The sequence below is a fragment of the Symphalangus syndactylus genome, chromosome 18 (genome assembly GCF_028878055.3).
Source record: "Symphalangus syndactylus isolate Jambi chromosome 18, NHGRI_mSymSyn1-v2.1_pri, whole genome shotgun sequence".
NCBI classification, from domain to species: Eukaryota; Metazoa; Chordata; class Mammalia; order Primates; family Hylobatidae; genus Symphalangus; species Symphalangus syndactylus.
This window is the reverse complement of record NC_072440.2, coordinates 28000639-28021594: the sequence shown is the minus strand read 5'-3', so window position 1 is coordinate 28021594 and position 20956 is coordinate 28000639. Positions and strand designations below refer to the sequence as shown.

General features: G+C 46.1%; 1 protein-coding gene and 2 long non-coding RNA genes across 3 annotated transcripts; 2 read left to right on the top strand and 1 right to left on the bottom strand.

Moving 5' to 3' along the window:
- Window positions 1–2282: 2282 nt before the first annotated feature.
- Window positions 2283–4906, bottom strand: FOXD1 (forkhead box D1). Its single transcript, XM_055254432.2, has one exon. It carries the CDS (start codon window positions 4396–4398, stop codon window positions 2986–2988), a length of 1413 nt encoding a protein of 470 aa, XP_055110407.1. The 5' UTR covers window positions 4399–4906; the 3' UTR covers window positions 2283–2985.
- Window positions 4907–7617: 2711 nt separating this feature from the next.
- Window positions 7618–9094, top strand: LOC129468629 (uncharacterized). Its single transcript, XR_008652729.1, has 3 exons — window positions 7618–7764; window positions 7941–8133; window positions 8920–9094. It is a non-coding gene; the product is annotated as an uncharacterized lncRNA (long non-coding RNA).
- A 164-nt stretch (window positions 9095–9258) lies between these two features.
- Window positions 9259–11286, top strand: LOC134733620 (uncharacterized). Its single transcript, XR_010117275.1, has 2 exons — window positions 9259–9543; window positions 10058–11286. It is a non-coding gene; the product is annotated as an uncharacterized lncRNA (long non-coding RNA).
- The last annotated feature ends 9670 nt before the right edge of the window (window positions 11287–20956 follow it).

Sequence of the window (20956 nt, the reverse complement as noted above, 5' to 3'; positions counted from 1 at the left end):
AAAGCGTCGGGTTAATGAGTTGTAGCAAATCCACGCTTTGTAGTTGGGAGGAGGAGAGCTGGTGGCCAATGTTTGTCCAACTGGTTTATTTTTCGAGACCCAGCCTATTGAGGAAGGCTTGTTCAAGCAGGCTTCGTTCCTACAAACACACAAACATCCTTCTGTTTGCTTACAAAGAAAAGGGGACCAGCGCTGGATTTGCATGCGAATGAGGAGCCCCAGGAGGAGACGTCCTTGCCCATCAAAGGCCCCGGTAGCCTGGCGGCCCCGCGGCCTTTGTTCCAGCACCTGCTCGCCTGCACTGCCTGACGGGACGCGCCCCGCGCTCCTGGCTCGCCCGTCCAGGGTCCACGGCCTGCTCGTCCCTCGCCTGCCCCGCAGCCCACACCTCTCGCAGCCCATAGCTCACCTGCCCCGCGGCCCTGCTTCCCCCAGTCTCATCCTCCCGGGAACAGGCCCGCAGGGTCTGCAAGGCCAAGAACGGAACCCCAAACGCAGAGGGTGGGGAGCTGAGCGGCAGAACGCAAAACTCGGTATCGAGGCGGCTTGGGTTTACACGTTCTTTTAGCTCTGGGCTCAGGCTGCTCTCCACCTGTTTAAAAACAGGTCTCCAGTGGGGGCGCGTGAAGCAGGATCCAACCCCGGGACCCGGAGCGAGGCCTGGATAGCCCTATGCCTTCTTGCCATTCTCTTAAATGCACTGACACCCCTGGAGGTGGGACCGGTCCTGGCACTTTTGAAGACGTGGGAATAAGAACGGGAGACAAGATTAACCAGAATTCCCCGATTTCAGGACATCCACGCATCGCGCAACAATTAAAAATACACACGGTTTTTTCTTGGCTGTCTCTCTTCGTAATTATTTTCAGATCTAAATTTCAGATGCGTGCGTTACAGAAGGCTACCAGGCGTGCCAGCAGTGTCTGTGCCGTTTGGATTCCGCCTGCCAACCCCTCTCCACCCGGGGCGGCGCGTGGAGTCCGGACGTTTTCGGGTTCAATGACTCCTCTCTCTTAGCCGGGCTAGAGTAAAAGTAACTTTTGCATATAAGACTTTGGTCTAACAGTATTTCAATTTGTATCTATAGATTTAGTGGTAAGTTTCAGAGTGAGAGGGTTTAACCTCCTTCAAACATTTAACAAGGGTTGGGGGGACGGGGAAGAACTTCATTTGAGCCCGTGAGAGTCCGTTTTCTCCCTAAAAAGAGGCAGGGCGTCATGAATGAGTATCATTGCAACATATTGACCCTATAATGCAGATTTCATTAACTTGGTAAGTTAAATCTGCGAATCTTCAGATATATACCTGTCCAGACATTTTAAAGAAATTGAATACACAGATTTAATCTGCTGCAAACACTAATGTTAGACATTTAAATTATGTGTTACATATGCCTAGGTTTTATTTGGAGCGCACAACATTGTAGTAATCAAAACTAGTGTCTCACTTTTTTTCAAAGAACTAGAAATTTCATGTAATAATTAAAAGACATTAAAAATTGAAAAAGATAAACCTAAATCACCTAAATTCCATAAATTAGTTCAATGAACACCTGATACATTTTCATTTTTTATTATTTAAAGCATCCCAAAGTTGAAGGTTTATCTTAAATATCCTAAATTATTCACTTAAGCCAGAATTTCAATAAATTGGCCTTTTAAGAGAAAAACCTCTTTATACAATTACTCGCATTCCTTCCAGCTGCAACATAGTAGCTGTAAATACTGGTACTTTTAAATATGATTTATTTCATATATGCAAATATGTCCTTATTCAGGGCTTTAAAGCTCCTTAACTGATTATGATATCTACTAATTTTTCCTATTAGAATTTTAAAACTAGACTGCCTCTTTGTTTCACTTCCATTACAACATATTATGTTGAGAGTTTCTGCAGATATAATATTGCCGTGAACTGAGTGGAAATTAAATGAGGTAGGAAGCTCAAAAATGAAATGCAAAGTTCCTATAAAATTATCTTTGGGTACCTGTGGCTTTAATTTTAACATACTTCAATGCGTTTTAAAATGGCATAGAGTCAGATCTGAAAATGTATACCAAAGTAACTTATTTGTAGTCATTTAAAAATAATTTCTGATCTCCTACCATGATTTTCACTTAGGAAGTTCAAATGAAAAATCATGGCATGATGCTGTTGTTAAATTCTCTCTGAAAATATTTGTCTGTTCTATATTGAGTTCCTACTTACCCCACATAGAAACTTTTTTTAAGTAGAAAAGAAAAACTAAGAAGGGGACAACTGAAGCCAATTATTTTGGTGTATTTTCTTTGAAAATTAAGCATTTTTATTTCTGAAAAAGTGTAAAAATCTTACATTTAGAATAGTACAATAATAATTGCCAGTAAAATTTACAATACTCCTTGTAAAGAATACGCAGTAAGTACAAAAAAATTCCGCACGTCTGTTATGATACAAAACACAGGTTGAAATAAATGATAATTTTGACTTTTTTTCTTGTGTAAACATGTTAACCATTTTTTTTCCTTTTCATGAAAAAGTACACCAGACAAGTGTCCTCAAATAAAAAAGAATTGCTTCGCTGGCATTCTTCAAGACCTTTACTATTTTTGTATTATTCTTTTGAACATTATTTTTTAACGCCTGGACCTGACAATCTCTACACCTCAAAATGGCTTAGTTGTTTTTCATCTGCCAAACGTCAAGGGAGCCTCTAGTGCCTGGACAGGGCGGACCCCCTTCCCTGGCACCCTCTTCCTCCCTACCCCAGGTCGGGGGTGGGGGGGCTGTAGCCTAGGTCGGCTTTGCATAAATAGAGGGACCCGCAGAACCAAAAAGCGCGCCCGGGTTGTTGACAGTTTCGTCCGAGAATTCGCAGCGGCGAAAATGGGAGAGCGAGGTCGAGAGGGGCCGCGCTGGGAGGAGCGAACAAAATACCGAACCACCAAGACGAGAAAAGGAGCCGGGATTCCTACCTTCTTCCTCGAGCGCGCTAACATAGCGTTATTAACAATTGGAAATCCTAGCAGTAAAGTTCTCGACACTGGACAGGGCAGTCCCTTGGTGCAGAGTCCCCAAGGCCGCTGACGAGGAGACTGAGGAGGCGGCGGCGGCCGCGGCGGCCACGAGGGATCGGGTGAGCGCGGCCGCCGGGCCCACGGCCGCCTGCGCCGCGCAGCCTCCTCCACTGGATCCGGGAGCGGGCGGCGCCGCCACCGGCGAGGGCGAGGGCGAGGCCTGAGCAGCGGCGGCAGCCTGCGCGGCGGCGGCGGCAGCGGCGGCCGGGCCCAAACTGCCCCCGATTATGCTCTCGATGGAGAAGGGCGAGCGCGCCACCGCTGAGGCGCCTGGGCCGCCCGCCTTGGCCGCGGAGGCCGGCAGGGGGCCGGGCAGGGCGGCACCAAGCGGGTGCGGCCGGTAGCCGAAGGCGGTCCGGGCCAGCTCGGCGGCCGCGCCGTGCGGTGGCGGGGGCGGCGGGGGCGAGTGCGGGTGGAAGGCGGCGGCGGCGGCGGCAGCGGCCGCTGCGGCGGCGAAGAGGGCCGAGGGCGGCGCGTAGGGCGGCAGCTGCAGGCCGTAGCCGCAGCCGTAGGGGCCGTAGCCGTAGGCATGCGGGGGCGGCGGGGGCGCGGGCGGGAAGAGCGCGGCGGCGGCTGCCGAGTCGCCCGCGCCCCCTGCGGCTCCCGCGCCGCGCAGCAGCAGAGACTCGGCGGCCGCGGCGTTGGGTGGGAGCAGCGGCTGCCGCTTGAAGCGCTTCCTCCGGCGCAGGAAGCTGCCGTTGTCGAACATGTCGGCGGACTCCGGGTCCAGCGTCCAGTAGTTGCCCTTGCCCGGGTTGCCGGGCTCGCGGGGGATCTTGACGAAGCAGTCGTTGAGCGAGAGGTTGTGGCGGATGCTGTTCTGCCAGGCGGGGAACTTCTCCCTGTAGTAGGGGAAGCGGCCGCTAATGAACTCGCAGATCTCGCTCAGCGTCAGCCGCTTCTTGGGGCTCTGCAGGATGGCCATAGTGATGAGCGCGATATACGAGTAGGGCGGCTTCACCAGCGGGTTCTTGGCGCCGCTACCCGCGCTCCCGCCGCCGCCGCTGCCGCCACCGCCCGCGCCACCGCCGCCGCCGCCCCCACCAGCTCCTGCCCCTGCCGCCGGGGCCGGGCCCGGGGGCCCCGGGGAGCCCCCAGCAGGCGGGGCTAGCAGGATGTCATCGTCGTCCTCCTCCTCCTCCAGGTCCTCCAGCTCGTCCTCCCCGGCGTACGAGCGCCGCCGCCGCCGCTGCGCGGGGACAGCCAGCCGGGGCCTGCCACCGCCGCCCTCGTCGTCGTCCTCCTCTTCCTCGTCGTCTTCGTCCTCGCCCTCCCCCACCACGTCGATGTCTGTTTCCTCGGCGAGGCCACAGGCATCGGACATCTCAGTGCTCAGGGTCATAGCTGTGGCGCGGCGGCGGCGGGACGGCGCATGGGGGCGCCGGGCTCCGGGCTCCCTCTGCGCCCCAGCCCGGGTCCCAGGCGGCAGGCCCGGCCGGGGGGCGCCACGCTGTGGGCGCTGCGACTGTGGCTGCCGGAGCTACGCCGGGGCTGCCGGGTGGCGGCGGAGTCTCGCGCGCCGACTTTGTAACTCCTGCGCCGCCGCGGTAACCGCGCGGATGCTGCGCTCCCTGGGCTCCGCTCGCGCCCGGCCCGGGCGTAGGACTTGACCTTCTCTCGGAGCAGCTTTTGCCCCGTCGGTTGAGGAGGGGGTGGCGGGGCCCGGGCGGGCGAATCAGAACGCCAGGCGCCCGGAACGTGCGGGACGGGTGAGAGTCTAGGAACAGAGCTCGGCGAGGCCAGGGCTGAGTCCAGGAGAGGGCGGACCTTCCTCGGCTTATAGCAGAAGGGGGCCTGTCACATGGTGTGCACGTCAGAGCGCTGCCGAGGAAAGGAAAGAAAGCCTAGGAAATCAGCCCTGCTAGGGAGAGAAAATTCACCCGTAGGAGGGAGGCAGCAGCTGAGAAGAGTGGGGAGGAGAGGGGACCTCACTATTTCTTGCCAAAGGGGCTGATGCCCGAATTACGCGGGGGTCTGCACCGAGGGCCGCCGCACGAGTTAGACTTTCCAGCCTCCTCAATTAGTCCTCCACCCTAACCTCAGAAGCACACCCGCGACACTCCGGTTTGACCCCTCGACAGCCTGTAGGAGCCGTCCAGCCGGGGGGATAGCCACCCCATCCTCTGAGGTGGCCCCTGGGGGACGCTCTGGGGTCGGTTGGGGGGTGTCCAGCTCCCCCAGATCGGGCGAGCGGCCCCCCCATTGGATCTGATGCGAAGCCCCCCAATTTAAGCATGATAATAATTGTTTATTGACCCTTTAACCCATTCTCTTCGGTTTTACTCCAAAGACGTTTGTTTTCCGCCATCTGTTAATAAAAATGCTGTGAGACTGGCGTTTTACTCACTTCTCTGCAATTGAATGCCCTAGAGACTTGACAGTTAAACTACGCCACTCTAATGAGACGATCTGACAAATGTCATGGGAATAAAGAACGTAATAATTGAATTCGGAGAAGAAATAGAAAATTTTAGTGAAAACCCAAATACACGCACAAAAATTGCACCTAGAAACTACTAAAAAGTTCGACCAGCCTGGCCAACATGGTGAAACCCGGTCTCTACTAAAAATACAAAAAAATTAGTAGGCGGTGCCTGTAATCCCAGCTACTCGGGAGGCCAAGGCAGGAGAATCGCTTGGACCCGGGATGCGGAGGTTGCAGTGAGCCGAGATCATGCCACTGCACTCCAGCCTGGGCAACAAGAGCGAAACTCCGCCTCAAAAAAAAAAAAAAAAAAAAAAAAAAAAAGTTCGTTCTTAATGGGGCTATATAGCGCTCAGTAGGAGGAACATTCTAGTCAGCACTTTTCATAGTAATCTCAAAATACTTAAATTACATAACATATACATATTTCTACTGAGGCTTATTAATAGAAACTATAATGATAGATGACTTTAAGATAAACTTTTTAAAAATGTATTTTTGGAAAACCCTTAAATATAGTTAATACTTTCTGGTGAGATGAAAATTTTTTTTATGAGATTCAAGTTCCGCTCAATTCAGTTTTCAGGTGACAAGATAGTGGAAATAATTAAGATATGATGCTCTTTTAAATATACCTATCTTTATCACCAACTCAAACGAGCTATTTTGGCTAGTGGAAAAATCCTAATAGTTTGTTGAATTCACATTCACTTATTTGTGCATTTCCTAAAATGCTTCTATTTCAAAGAGGGGAGCATGTCCCAAAAGTTTAACTTTCTGATTAAAATGACCCCTTGACATGAACTAAGAATCAAAATTCAATGGCGTTGTGTAGAACAGCCATCAGCTGCCCTTGTGTATATCATTTTATCGACCAAGTACTTTTCACATTTTGAAAAGTGTCATTACTACCGCTGTCAATCACAGGGCCTCAAAAATAAACTGTTTCCCCATCTAAAGGTCTCCATTAAAATCGAGTTTTTGTTGCTGAGGACTGCTACCACCAGTTACTCTTACAAATGACCCATAAAGGCTATCATAGGTCTTTGAACAAGCTATGAGAAAGCCTCGACGTTCTAAATAAATTATTTTTCATTAACTCTTGTTTGATATATCGGTGAACAATTTAATTACTGTAATAGGCTGAGCATTAACCTGAGCCAACATTAATCAGCACTATTAATCAGGCATCACATTGCTTTGTTGATGCAGCCAAGGGTCCTTACCAAGGAGTTCACTTTTACATTGGAAAGTTTAAGTTTTATAAGTACTCAGTCGATATCTAAATAAACATGATTTTCGCAGCACTGAGGGTTGGTGTGTGGCGAAGTTATTCAAAGATGAAACAGAGAGGAATAATTCGTTCGCAGACCATTAATTACTTTAGATGACCGGTTACAGCCATCATTCCGTTCATGGCGCGGGAGATAGACTGCGTTCGTTTGTAACTTTGTCCGCAAGTTCTTCCTCCAAAGGGTTAAGAGGCTCTTCCCTGGAAACGTTTGCAAAATGTGGCGAATTATCTCCTGGCCACTCCGGGGAAAGTTTTAGGACTTACTGAAGGTCAGAGTGGAAGATCAGCCCAGAGGGACCGCTGCAGAGACGGAGAAGTGTCACTAAGATTTAGGCGAGCTTTACTGAAGCCCCACATGTGGATGTGACCACTTGTTTTGTTTGCTTAGTTAAGCTACATGTTTGTATGCAACCTTTAGCTCCGCAGTCGCGAAATGCCCCGAGCGCGGAAACCCAAGCGATTCACGTCTTGCGGGACCCCCTTGTCTCCCCCGTCGTCCCCCACTCCGGGACTCCCTCTTTACAGCGCTCCCGGCTTTCGGCCCCAGCTGGTAACTCTCCCCCGGCTCCCCGCCCCCAAGCTGGTACAAGGGACCAAAACCTTTCCCAGCGGCTAGCCGGGAAAGCGACGCGAAGACCCCCGTCCCGAGCAACCCGCTCGCGTGGACGCGGAAAGTGGCGGGGCGCGGGTGCCGGTGGTGCCTGCGTAGGGCGGAGTTGCCCCCTGGCGGCGGTGCGACGACCTGCGGGCCCTCGAGCCCGGGCCGGTAACTCCCTGGGAGCTCGGCCCGCGCCGGGAACTCGCCCAGCAGCCTGCGTTTCTCGAGTGTGGGCAGCCGGCTCCCGGGCGTCCCTCCCACTGGCTGCGGGCGGCCGGGACTGGACGGGAGTGGAGGCAGGTCCTTGGACTGCAGGCTGAGGCTTCTTCCCACCACGAGCGGTTTGGGCCCTCCAGGAGCCCCCGCGCGGGGGTCACGTGGATTACGCTAGGTGAGAGCCGGAGAGGCTGCGCGACCCTCGGGAGGCCCTCTGCCTCCGCCCTTTGTCCTTTGCCCCGCCATGAGCGCCCCAGGCCCAGGGACCTCCTTCGGCGGATGAGGGCTGGCAGAGACCTGGGGGCTCAGACTCATGGGGCAGGAACCTAGGCTATTCCTTGTGCATCCCAGGATTTTACCCATGAACGTGAACATGAACGTGTTTTCAACCCCAGCGGTTCCCCTGGCGCCTCGACCCTCCTTTGAAGAGTCATTCTAGAAGGCTGTATTGAGATAGTTTGTACCTGTCACTGTGAGCCCTGAAAAGAGACAGAAGGAAACGCGAGTCCCTGGCCTGAGGGTGCTTCGTCCCGTGGGTAGCCAGGTGGGTAGCTATTCTGCCCGATGTTGAGGTCCTCCTGACGCCCCCGCGAAAGGGAGGGATGCCGGGAGTCGCTGCCCCAGGGCCCATTTAGCCTTCGCTGTCCTTCCTCGGGGCTACAGGCATTTCCATTCCTGTTAAAATCAAGCGTGTGGGGGCCAAAACCTGGGCTCTGAGTTGTTTATTGTTTACTAGGGTAGTAGGGTGAGGGGCGAGTAGGGTTGTAAAATATACATAATTTACCATTTTAATCATCTTAAGTGTATAGTTTGGAGGCACTAAGTACATTAACATTGTTGTGCAACTATTACCACTATCCATTTCCAGAACTTTTCCATCATCCGAAACTGAAATTTTGTACGCTTTACAAAGTAACTCCCCATTTCCCCAACCATCTTTCTACTCCCCCCAACCTTTCGCCAGCCCCTGGCAACTACTATTCTACTTTCTATCTCTATGAATTTATCTACTCTAGGTACATCATCTGAGTGGAATCATAATCACATTTGTCCATTGTGTCTGACTTATTTCTCTTAGCATAATGTCTTTAAGGGTCGTCCTTGTGGAAGCGTGTATCAGAATATCTTCTTTTTACGACTGAATAATGTTCCATTGAATGTATATGCCACATTTTGTTTATCCATCCATCCATTGGTGGACATTTGGGTTGCTTCTCTTTTTCTGTTAGTTTTTGAACCTCCACTCACTTAGCTCTTTGTCTACTCTGCATGCAGTAGACATTGATAAAATGTTTGATATATTCATTTTTCTATATCTTTTTCACCCCAGAAGCCCTCAAAAGAAGCCCATTGTCCTAACAGAGCACACACATTGGGGAAGTGAGGGGGGACGCTTTCTGCTGACAGAACAACATAAGGTGGACTCGCCCTTCTGGATTTGAAACCTCAACTTGTTCACAATTTTGAGACTTTCAGGTTCAGACTCTGCACATCACCTTCAGTAAAAAGGCATAAGTCGAGACTCCTCCAGAATTAGTTCTGGACAAATGTGTGATCATCCCTACTCCCACCCCATGCTTTTACACCCTTAATCCCCCTCCTTATCTGTCCTGATCCTTGGGAGCCCCAAGATGATCTAAAATTTTTCTCTGGCTGTCTAGGGCACTCCAGCATTCTCCTGTGGTGTAACATTACCTGCCACTCATGCTGGTTCCCATGCGCCAAGCTAATTTCAACAACGGGTGAAGTGGTTATCTCCATGTGATGGCTGAGGAGACAGATTCTGGGTGTTGCTACTAAGCCTCGTGGAGGCAGCCATGACAGAGCAGAGCCTTCCGTCCTCCTGTTCCAGGTCAGCAGCCTCTCCCAAGGCAGGACTCCATGGGCCAGGCTCTTTCCACCCCCACCCTGCTTCTTCAGGCCAGCTCTTACTTGGTCTGACGATAAGTCTGAGGTAAGCTGCTACTGGCTGACAGTGTTTGGTGCCTTTCCCAAGAGTGGGTACATTTTAACCCGGGCATCCTCTTGATACCACCTTAATCAAGGTTCCAGTGGTGGATCTCTTATAGAGGGTGTGGTTGGGAGATGAGATTCCTTTGTGAAGAAGATATTTTAGTGGCCTCTAGGTCCCACTAGGCAGCTTGTGCTTGCATGACAATTCCTTAAACAAGCATTTCATGGCCTGAGCAGGGCTCAGAAATCCTCAAGAATTCAGAATGTCAGCAAAAGTCCAAATCTGTGTTTTATAACACCAAAATTATTCACATGGACTCAGGAATTGTCCTTACGTTGTTAACCTGGACTGGTCCTCCCATCCTAACACACACACACACACACAGACTTATTTAGCTCCGCATCTCAGTGGTTTGTAGTGGCACATGTTTAGATTTTGTACCCCAAAGTCAAAAGCTCAAAAAGTATTTTTTTATCATGAATTTAACTGAAAAATACATATATTTCCATTCCAGAGAGGACTCCTCTTCTTGGGGGCTACCTTCAACACCAGACTCTCCAGAGTACATCTTTGCAGCTCTATAAACTTCTGTTATTTGTTCACATTGTCTAATAATTTCCTGGAAATAGACTTCGTATTTTTAGTTATAAGAAGAATTGAAAAATAATATTGCTGTTCTAGAAGAAAGCATTTATTTATTTTGCATTTGTAGTTCACCCAGAGGCTGGCTGTGCAGACAAATCTCTCTGCTTGGGAAGGACAGGGCTCTCTAAAGTAATTCTAGGGATGCAGCTGTCTACAAGTCACACTGAAAATGAAAAGTATGCTTATGAGGCCATGAGAAAGCCTTGTCATAAGTTGTAATTTTGTGTGTATATTTAAAATGTATTTGGTGACCAACCTTTTCTGTCACACTATTGCCTGATGTCCAGGCTTAAACTGAGACTGAACTATCACCTCTCCGTTACGCATATGCAAACACACTGAAACCTCATTGTCTACACTCAGTGTGGCACTTCACCTGATACCACCAGCTGACACCAGGCTGCAAGTCATAGGTTGCAGTCAAGTACATACACCCCTTTGCAAGAAGGCATTCTCAATAGCTTCCACTAGAGGCACGTGTGCGCACCTTTGCTAGAAAGCTTTGATTGGCTAGCCTTCCAGAGCAGAAAAAACTGGGAATGGCCTGAACCCAAAATTTACAGAAAAGTAAATACAAATAATGAATGATCCCTACTCTTCACAGACATGCAAAATAGGAAAGAGAAAACTCTATCAAATTAGCAAATTACATGAGGATGATGAACATGATGGTAGGAAGTCAATTACACACTGCCTGTGGAACTGTAAAGTTGTACAAACCTTTCAGCAAACAAATAATTTGGCAAAACAGAGCTTGGATCTTAGTGTCCGTTCCCTTGAATCCTTTCATTCTAAGATTCTATTTTATGGAAATAACCAGAAATATGAGCAAATATTTATGTTCGAAATGTTTGTTGCAGTTTTTTTTAAGAACCAAAAAAAAAAAAAATTCTAAATGCTCGGGATTAAATATATTATTCTCATGATGGAATATTTTGCAATCACTAAAGCAGGGTCTGTGAATAGTTTTAATAACTTGAGAAAATCTTAAAATTAAGAGAAAGGTTCAGATAGAAAATTACAGTATTTTCTCAATAATTTAATGTACTAAACATGCAAAAGACTGGAAGAAAATACAATAAAATGTCAATTGGTTAACTCTGGGTGAAATTATGGGTGGTTTTTATTCTGTTATTTATATTGTATTTTTCTATGTTTTCCAAATTTTTCAGCCTGAGCAATTTCCAAAGTGCTGAGTTGAGACAGCTGAGGAGCACAATTAGTGTAAAAGAAGGACTACAGATGGAACAGTTCATGTCATTTGAAGCATGATTATAGGAACAGACATCAAGAATTTAAAGCAAGCATAATACATATATCAAAGAGGGAGGGGACTTATTAGTAACATTAAGCAAGAGAAAGAAATAATTGTTTTAAACCTAGTGGAAACATTAAGTATGAAGAAAGTAATAAAGGACAAATAGATGGAATACATAGCAGAATGTAGCACAACAGTGTGACTGTTGTCAATAATAATTAATTGTACATTTTTAAAATAACTAGAAGAGCATAATTGAATTGTTAGTAACACAAAGGATGAAAGCTTGAAGGGATGGATACCTCATTCCCCATGATGGGATTATTATGCATTGCCTGCCTATATCAAAACATCTCATATACCCCATAAATATATACACCTACTATGTACCCACAACAATTTTTTAAATTTCTTTTTGTTAAAAAAGAACCCTCATCTGGAGCCACAACAATTTAATTTTTAAAAAACAAATATGAAGCAGAATAGATACAACTGAAGAATAGACTGGGTTTGAAGAGTTTGAGGAGCTCTTCCAAAAGCAGCAGGAAAAGACAAAATTGTGGCTCATGAAATCAACTTAGTGCATTTTGACCACAACTGAAAGAGAATAGAACAGAACAGAATGGGATGGGTTAGGATAGAAAACATCACTGCACAGCACATAATAATGCTAAGAATAGTTTGTGAAAACTTTATTTCAGTTATTTTTATTTTTATATTTTTATGCATGTGTATGTATACTGAGTTTCTATGTAAAATGATGTCTTGGTTTGCTTGAGCCCAGAAGTTCGAGACCAGCCTGGGCAACATAAGAAGACCCCATCTGTACAAAAAATAGTAATTAAAAATACGTAAAATAATTTCTTAGTGTGGGTTACAATAAAAAAGTTTGAAAGCTCCTCTTTCATTTTATTTATTTTAGATCCAGGAGGTACATGTGCAGGTTTGTTATATGAGTATATTGCATGATACTGAGATTTGTGCTTCTATTGAATCCATCACCCAAATAGTGAACATAGTACCTAATATGCAGTTTTTCAACCCTTACCCTCTTCCCTAATTTGGAGTCTCCAGATGGAGTTCCCATCTTTGTGTCTATGTGTACCCTATGTTGAGCTCCCATTTATAAGTCAGAACATGTGGTATTTGGTTTTCTGTTTCTACGTTAATTCATTTAAGATAATGGCCTCCAGCTGCATCCATGTTGCTGCAAAGGACATGATTTCTTTCTTGTTCATGGCTGTGTAGTATTCCATGGTGTATATGCACCACATTTTCTTTATCCAATCCACCATTGATGGGCACCTAGGTTGATTCCATGTCTGCTATGGTGAATAGTGCTGTGATAAATGTACAAGTGCAGGTGTCTTTCTGATGGGATTTCTTTTCCTTTGGATGTATACCCAGTAATGAGATTGCTGGGCTGAATGGTAATTCTATTTTTAGTTCTTTGAGAAATCTCCTAACTGCTTTCCACAGGGACTGAACTAATTTACATTTCCACCCACAGTGTCTAAGTGTTCCCTTTTCTCCACAACCCCGCCAATATCTGTTTGTCCCCATTGCTTTCATATCCTCTCTCCATATTTCATAGGCCCTCATAATGTCATTCCTACTCCATACGCCACTGCTGTGGTAATCAGTGTGCTGTGGAACAACCTGGCTATGGAAATTTTGGAAAAGATGAGGTACATCAAGAAAGCAGTTGACTTTACTGCAGCACTTTGAAATTTTTAGGTTTGTTTTGTACATTGCGACTCTTTCAGAGGACTATACATATGATGTAATATTTTCCAAATTTATTTTACTATGGGATACCAGTTTGGGAAATGGCATTCACTGAAATAATGTGATACAGACAGGGAGCAGTAGCTCACATCTGTGATCCCAGCACTTTGGGAGGCTGAGGCACGAGGATCGCTTGAGCTTGAGCTCAGGAGTTCAAGACCAGCCTGGGCAACATAGTGAAGCCCCTGTCTCTTAAAAAAACAATCCCAAAAAGTTGTAGAGTTAACAGTGACTTTCTAATTTCCCAGATTTAAAATTCTTCTCATTCATTTACTTAACAAATTTATTTTATTGACTGTCTACTATGGGGCAAGTACTGTTCTAGGAACTTGGGATACATCAATAAACAAATGGACAAAGGTCTTCGCCCTAAAAAGCTTTACATATTTAACAGGAGAAAGACCATAAGAAATAAGTAAACCGAATACCTTAATTAATTAATGATATCATATGTTAAAAGGTAATATTTACCGTGTGGAAAAATATAGAACAGCTAAGGAGGCTGGAGGTGGTAGTGGCGGGGCAGCATGGAAAGGACAGGTGGGTGGAAATTTTACATAGCAAAGACTAGAATAATGCTACTGCTGGATATCTGGGGGGAAAGGATTCCAAGCAGGAGGAACAATTTGGGCAAAGGCATGAGTAATCTTAAATAAAAATCATCTTAAAGACATGTTACAAACTATTATGTAATTATCCCCAAATGTAGTGGCTTAAAACTGTCATTTCATTATGCTAACACCTTTTGTGAGTCAGGAATTAACAAAGAGAATCAAAGGGTGAAAGTTGTCTTAATTTATATCTCTACCAGTCAATGCTAGCTGTCAGCTGGGATTGTCAGCTAGAACACCAATATGTGAACTTTTCCAGTGGCCTGGGCTTCCTCACAGACCAGTCTTCCAAGAGAATCAGTGGAAGGTATATTCCCTTTTATGACCTAGCCTAGGAAGTCACATAATGTCACTTCCACAGTAATTATAAGCTACCCAGATTTGAGAGGAGGGAAGTGTATTAATTTGCTAGGGCTGCCATAACAAAGTACTACAGACTGGTGGCCTGAATAAGAGAAACGTATTGTCTCACAGTTCTGGAAGCTGGAAGTCCAAAATTAAGGGGTTGGTAGGGTTGGTTCCTTCTGAGGGCTGAGAGGAAGGATCTGCCCCAGGCCTCTCTTCCTTGGCTATCCTCTCTTCTCTCCCTGTCTCCTCACATCATCTTCCTGCTCTGTGTGTCTGTGTCCATTTTTCCCCTTTTTAAAAGGACACCAGTCATACTGCATGAGGGCCCACCCTAATGAGTTCATTTTACTTGATTAACTGTGTAAAGACCTCATCTCTGATTAAGTTCACATTCTGAGGTACTGTAGGTTAGCACTTCAACATAAGAATTTTTGGAGAAACATAGTTTAACCCATAAAAGGAACATAGACCCAACTCTGAATGGGAGGAGTCTTCAAGTCACCATGTAAAAAGTGCGTGGGAGATGTGGGTACTGCCATCTTTGAAAAATATAGTTTGTCACATCATGACATAAAAAGTTTAATAATGAGGCTGGCCGCGGTGGCTCATGCCAATAATCCCAACACTTTGGGAGGCCAAGGCAGGCAGATCTCGAGGTCAGGAGTTTGAGACCAGCCTGGCCAATATGGTGAAACTCCATCTCTACTGAAAATACAAAAATTAGCCAGGTGTGGTGGCACATGCCTGTAGTCCCAGCTACTGGGGAGGCTGAGGCAGAAGAATCGCTTGAATCCGGGAGGCAGAGGTTGCAGTGAGCCGAGATTGCGCCACTGCACTCCAGCCTGGGTAACAGAGGGAGATTCCATCTCAAAAAAAAAAAACAAAACAAAGTTTAATAATGAGGTCAGGCACAGTAGCACATGCCTGTACTCCAAGCTGCTTGGGAGGCTGAGGCACGAGAATCACTCGAACCCAGGAGGCAGCGGATGTAGCGAGATGAGATTGTACCATTGCACTCCAGCCTGGGTGACAGAGGAAGATCCTGTCTCAGAAAAAAAAAAAAAAAAAAGAAGTGTAATATATGAGAGTCCATGACAACTTACACTGTATAAATCAGCCCACAACATAATTAAACATAACTTGGGGGGAACTACTTTTATATGTTTTTAAAAAATTTTTATGGTAGGGCCTCACTCTGTCACCCAGGCTAGGGTTCAGTGGCATGATCATAGATCACTGCCGCCTCAGACTTCTGAGCTCAAGCAATCCTCGCACTTCAGCCTCCAAAGTAAATGGTACTACAGGAATGTGCCATCACACTCGACTCGTTTTCTTTTCTTTTTCTTTGTTTTGTTTTTTTTGTAAAGACAATGTCTCACTATGTTTCCCAGACTGTGTTTCATATTTTTATAGTGAGCAAAAGCTCATACACCAACAGTCTGGTTCCACACAAGACATCTGGAAAAATCTGTGACTGACTCTTTCCCAAGGCAATTCAAGTCTGTGCTTCAAAAACCAGTGCTTTCAGCAAATCATTATTTTTGGCCCAAGGATTTGCTCTGCTTTAAGATCCTTCGCTAATTTACTTATTTGTAGTAGACATTCGCTATTAGTTGCTGTAGTTCAACCTTGACCAATCTTGTCTTCACTCAGAGGAATTCGTGCCTGCTAGTTTTATTTTATGTGCAAAGTAGATTAAACATGTATTATTATCAAATTTTTGGAGAAACAAATGTTAATAAGTACTTGCTATAACAATAAATATGATTATGCTTTATTTATTGCCATTAGTGTTACTACTTGAGATGAATCTTGTGCAAAATAAACTTTAAACCTGGGTGGGGCTCCCACCAAACCCAGAAAGGTATTGGTAACGTCTTATTGCCCCAGTGCTCGCAGCAAATTTTCTGTAACATCAATCATTGAATAAAGATTTCATAAAAGCCAGTATCTTTTTGCCCTCTCTAAACCCTAAAAATTCCTTTTAAAAGTGAGCTGAAGAGACCCAGTTATCCTACAATCCAGTAGACTCATCTCCAATTGCCTTTGGAGTATTTATCACCCTTGCTGCTTCGATTTCCCTAGCCTCTTTTCACTAGTCAGCCTTCCCCCAAGTCCTGCTGCTCAGCTGGGATGCACACATCACCAGGCCAGGCTCACCACAGACCTACTGAATTAGAATCTCTAAAGGTGGGGCTCATTATTTTACTTTGTTTGTTTGTTTTGTTGTTGTTCTTGGTTTTTTTGGAAGTTCCCCAGGTAATTTGGGTGATCATTTAGGTCTGATTACTACCAATCTGTGTGCTAAAATTCAAGTTCCTTAAACTTAGCATAAAAAGGGCCTCACCTCTGCTTGACTCTACAATTGCATCTCCTACTACTTTGCACATCATGATTTACCTATCTGCAATATTGAACAACCAATAGCTCACAATGCTAGACATACTGCCTCCCTCCTCTGGGCCCTTGCTTGGAACACCCTTTGCATACTTTGACTGCTGAACAACTTATTTGCCTTCCAAAATTTAGCCCTAGTGTCTGCTTCCAGAAAGCCTTCCCTGATGACCTCACCTCCACCTGCTCTGAATTCCAATGCACCTCATTCACACAGCAGTCAGCACCCAGTGTGGAAATATATTAATGAAACCGCCTTTGCAAAATTATGACTGAGACAGTGAAAGAGATCTAACTTAACCAACTCCATCTTGCTTCTAACCCCCAAGCTATCTTTGTTCATTCCTAGGTGTAGGCTTAACTAACTTTGGGAGAAGTTAGTAAGGGTAATAACCCTTTCCCAAAGCAGACCTCCTTCTTGCCTGGGACTGGATTGCCTTTGTAGGACTAACATTAGCCACAAGATTAGAAATTATGGTTTAGGAGTCATGCAGCTGAAGGCTACAAGATTCTGACCCTCCCTAAACTGCTCCAAAGATCAGCACTTGAGATATTTGGCAGATCTTGCACTTGATGGATCAGCTGGCCCCACACAGATCAATAAACTGGCTCATCTGATCTTGTGGCCTCCACCTAGGAACGGACTGAGCAAAAGAAGACAGCTCCAATTCCCTATGATTTCATCTCTGACCAATCAGCACTCCTGGCTCACTGGCTTCCTCTCACCCACCAAGTTATCTTTAAAAACTCTGCTTCCCAAATGCTTGGGGAAACTGATTTAAGTAATAATAAAACTCTGGTCTCCCTGCCAGCCAGCTCTGTGTGAATTACTCTTTTTCTATTGCAATTCCCCTGTAAGACAGGAATTGGCTCTGTCTAGGCAGCAGGCAAGGTAAACCTCTTGGGCAGTTACATTAATACTTGCTCACCTACCTATATCCTCTGCTAAAGTGTGATCTATTTGAAGGTAGCCTCCATGTCATCTTCACCTCAGCATTCTCAAAACCTAACCCAGTGATACAGGAGCTAGAAAGAAATTATTTAGGCAGTTAGTGAGGGTGAAAGAGTCCTCGGCAAGATTTCCCTTTTAATAAAAAGCAGTCCCCAAATCATTTATTTTCTAACAAAGGGCAGCTGCAGACATAGATAAGCAAGCTGAAAGCATGCATGGGTGAATGCCAGCAGCTGTGCCAGTAAGAAAAGGCTACCTGGGGGCCAGGCATGTCCAACGTGGAGACTCCATCTTCCCTTTTCTTTGTCAACCACATGTGCAATAAAGAAGCAGGCAACATGGCGCCGGCCAGGTAGAGAGCCCATTTAAATAATAAAGATTATGGTGCGGTGGCCCAGCTTCTTTGCCCGCTATGTAAATGGCACACCTGGTCCAACCAATCTTTTGGGCCCTATGTAAATCAGATACTGCCTCCTCAAGAGTTTTTCTTTCTTTTGCCTGTTAAACCTCTGCTCTTAACCTCACTCCTTGTGTGTCCACATCCTTGATTTCCTTGGCATAAGGCAACGAACCTCAGGTATTACCCCAGACAAATGATGCCACTTCACCAGGTCTGGATTGAATTAGAACAAACTGGTTTTATGGGAATATGCAGTGCGGTCATTTATCAAGCAGTTTAAGTCTCCTTTGTAAGAGCCATTGGATATTATTGTACTCAACCAGGCTGCCGAGTGTTTTGTTACTCTGCCGGCCCTGAAGTGGTCAGGAAGATTTTCTTTCAGTGTTGAACACAGTACATGACCAGTTGCAGTGGCTCATGCTTATAATCCCAACACTTTGGGAGGCCGAGGCAGGTGGATTGCTTGAGCCCAGGAGTTCAAGACCAGCCTGGGCAACACAGCAAAACCCCATCTCTACAAAAAAACAGAGTCTCGTTCTGTCGCCCAGGCTGGAGTGCAGTGTCACAATCTTGGCTCACTGCAGCCTCTGCCTCCCAGGTTCAAGTGACTGTCCTACCTCAGCCTCCCAAGTAACTGGGATTATAGGCATGCACCAAAATGCCCAGCTAATTTTTGTATTTTTAGTAGAGATGGGGTTTCACCATGTTGGCCATGCTGGTCTCGAACTCCTGACCTCAAGGGATCCACCTGCCTTGGCCTCCTAAAGCGCTGGGATTGCAGGTATGAGCAACTGCGCCCGGCCTCATGTATTTCTTTATAGCAACACAAGAATGGATTAATACAATGATCTAGACCAGCAGTTCTTAGCCCTGGTTGCAAGTTAGAGTCACATGGGTAGCTTTTAAAGCTTATTCCTGCTAGGATAGGACCCCACCCCAAACATATTAAATTAGAATATCTGGGGGTGAAGCCTGGGCCAGCTTGCTTCCTTCTGCCCTTGATTTCTTCCTCTTTCCAGTTTCCCAGATTTTTCTAAAGTTCAGCCAGTGTTGGGGCTATTAATCTGGACTTGAGTGCACCCTTGTTATAATCTGTATTTCTGTCCCAACTAATAAACCTCTTCTTGTTCTGAATAACAACCAAAAAAAGAGATAATCACTTTGATGTTTTGAAAACTAGAGGAGGAGGATCTACATAGTCTGGGTAAGAGTAGGGGCATGAGGGAAAATCAGGCTTCAGAGCAGATCCCCTAGAAACAGGAACAGACCTTCTCTAAAAATCACCTAGAGCAGCAGTGCTCAGTCTCTGGACTTGCAGCATCAGCATCACCTGGGACCTTCCTGGGAATGGAAATTCTCAGGTCTCACTTCAGAAATTCTGAGGATGGACGCAATGGACTGAATGTTTGTGTCCCTGCCCAAAATTCATGTGTTAAAATCCTAACCTGGCTGGGCATGGTGGCTCACGCCTGTAATTCCAGCACTTTGGGAGGCTGAGGTGGGTGGATCGCCTGAGGTCAGGAGTTCAAGACCAGCCTGGGCAACATGGCGGAACCCTGAATCTACTAAAAATACAAAAATTTGCTGAGCATGGTGGCACGCACCCGTAGTCCCAGCTACTCGGGAGGCTGAGGCAGGAGAATCACTTGAACCCAGGAGGCGGAGGTTGCAGTGAGGCGAGATCACTCTGCACTCCAGCCTAACTGACAGAACGAGACTCTGTCTCAAAAAAAAAAAAAAAAAAATTCCTAATCTGAAATGTGACGGTATTAGGAGGTGGGGCCTTTGGGAGGTGATTAAGCCACAATGGTGGAACCCCCATGAATGAGATTAGTCCCCTTTTAAAAATGACCCCGGAGAGCTCTCTACACCTCTTTCCACCATGGAAGGATGGACACAAGGATAAGTTGGCCATCTGCAACCGAGAAGAACATCCTTATAAGAACCTGACCATGCTGACACCCTAATCTCAGACTTCCAGCCTCCAGAACAGTGAGAATTAAACTTCTGTGCTTAATAAGCCACTGTGTCTATGGTTCTTTGTTATAGCAACCCAAACTAAGACTGTGGTGTTCCTGAATCTGTTTTTACCAAGCTCTGCAGGTGATTCTGATGCACTGACTGGAAGATAGCAGTGGGGAAATTAAGATCTTGATCTTCCTTTTCTGATGTTGATTCATCTCTATTTTTATTTTAAACACATCCTACCCATACTGCCTCCCAAAAGGAAGACTGTAGCAACAGCCAAAGCAGTAATGTCAGAAGCTACCTGACTGACCGTCACGTGTCCAGTGTTAGATGGAACATTGTAAACTCCACCATTCCCTTCTGTGCATGCCCTTTGGGCCCTGACCTTTTTGTTTAAGCTTAGGTTTTGTGTCCCTAACATGACAGCCACAGTTGTAATCGCCAAATTCTGACAGCCATGAGCATTTAGTAGCTACTCAGGGATGGTACTGCCAGACTGATGTGATTAAAATATGTTTTATGAGGCTTTTTTTGGCTCTTGTTTGCCCGTCTTTTGTTCTCCATTTCCTCACCAGATGAGGTCACATACTCTCCAATTTTCATGCAAGCCACAGTTTAGCCTGTGCAGCTGGGGAGCTGGATGCAGGTCATTCTGGGTTCCACCCAGCAGTATTTTACCCTAAGCCAGAGCTTTCCTCTCAGCCTGGAGGCCAACAAAATAGGAAGCAGCTCAACTTTTTTTTGCCAAGAATGCTTTATCACGGGTTCGCAAGAGCCTCAGATAGTGTGAGGCCTCAGAGCCTGATTGCAGTGGAGACCACACAAGAAATGTAGAATGCCACCTGTAGGATAAGTAGTCCCATGGGTTGTTCTTCTCAAAAAGGAAGGAAACCTACCTTTATTAAACATAGACTAATTCTCAGGATTTTACATACACAATTTTACTTAATCCCCACAACAACACTGTGAAGTTGATGTTATTATTCCTACTTACACAAACATTTGGCAGGGCGCAGTGGCTCACGCCTGTAATCCCAGCAAGTTGGGAA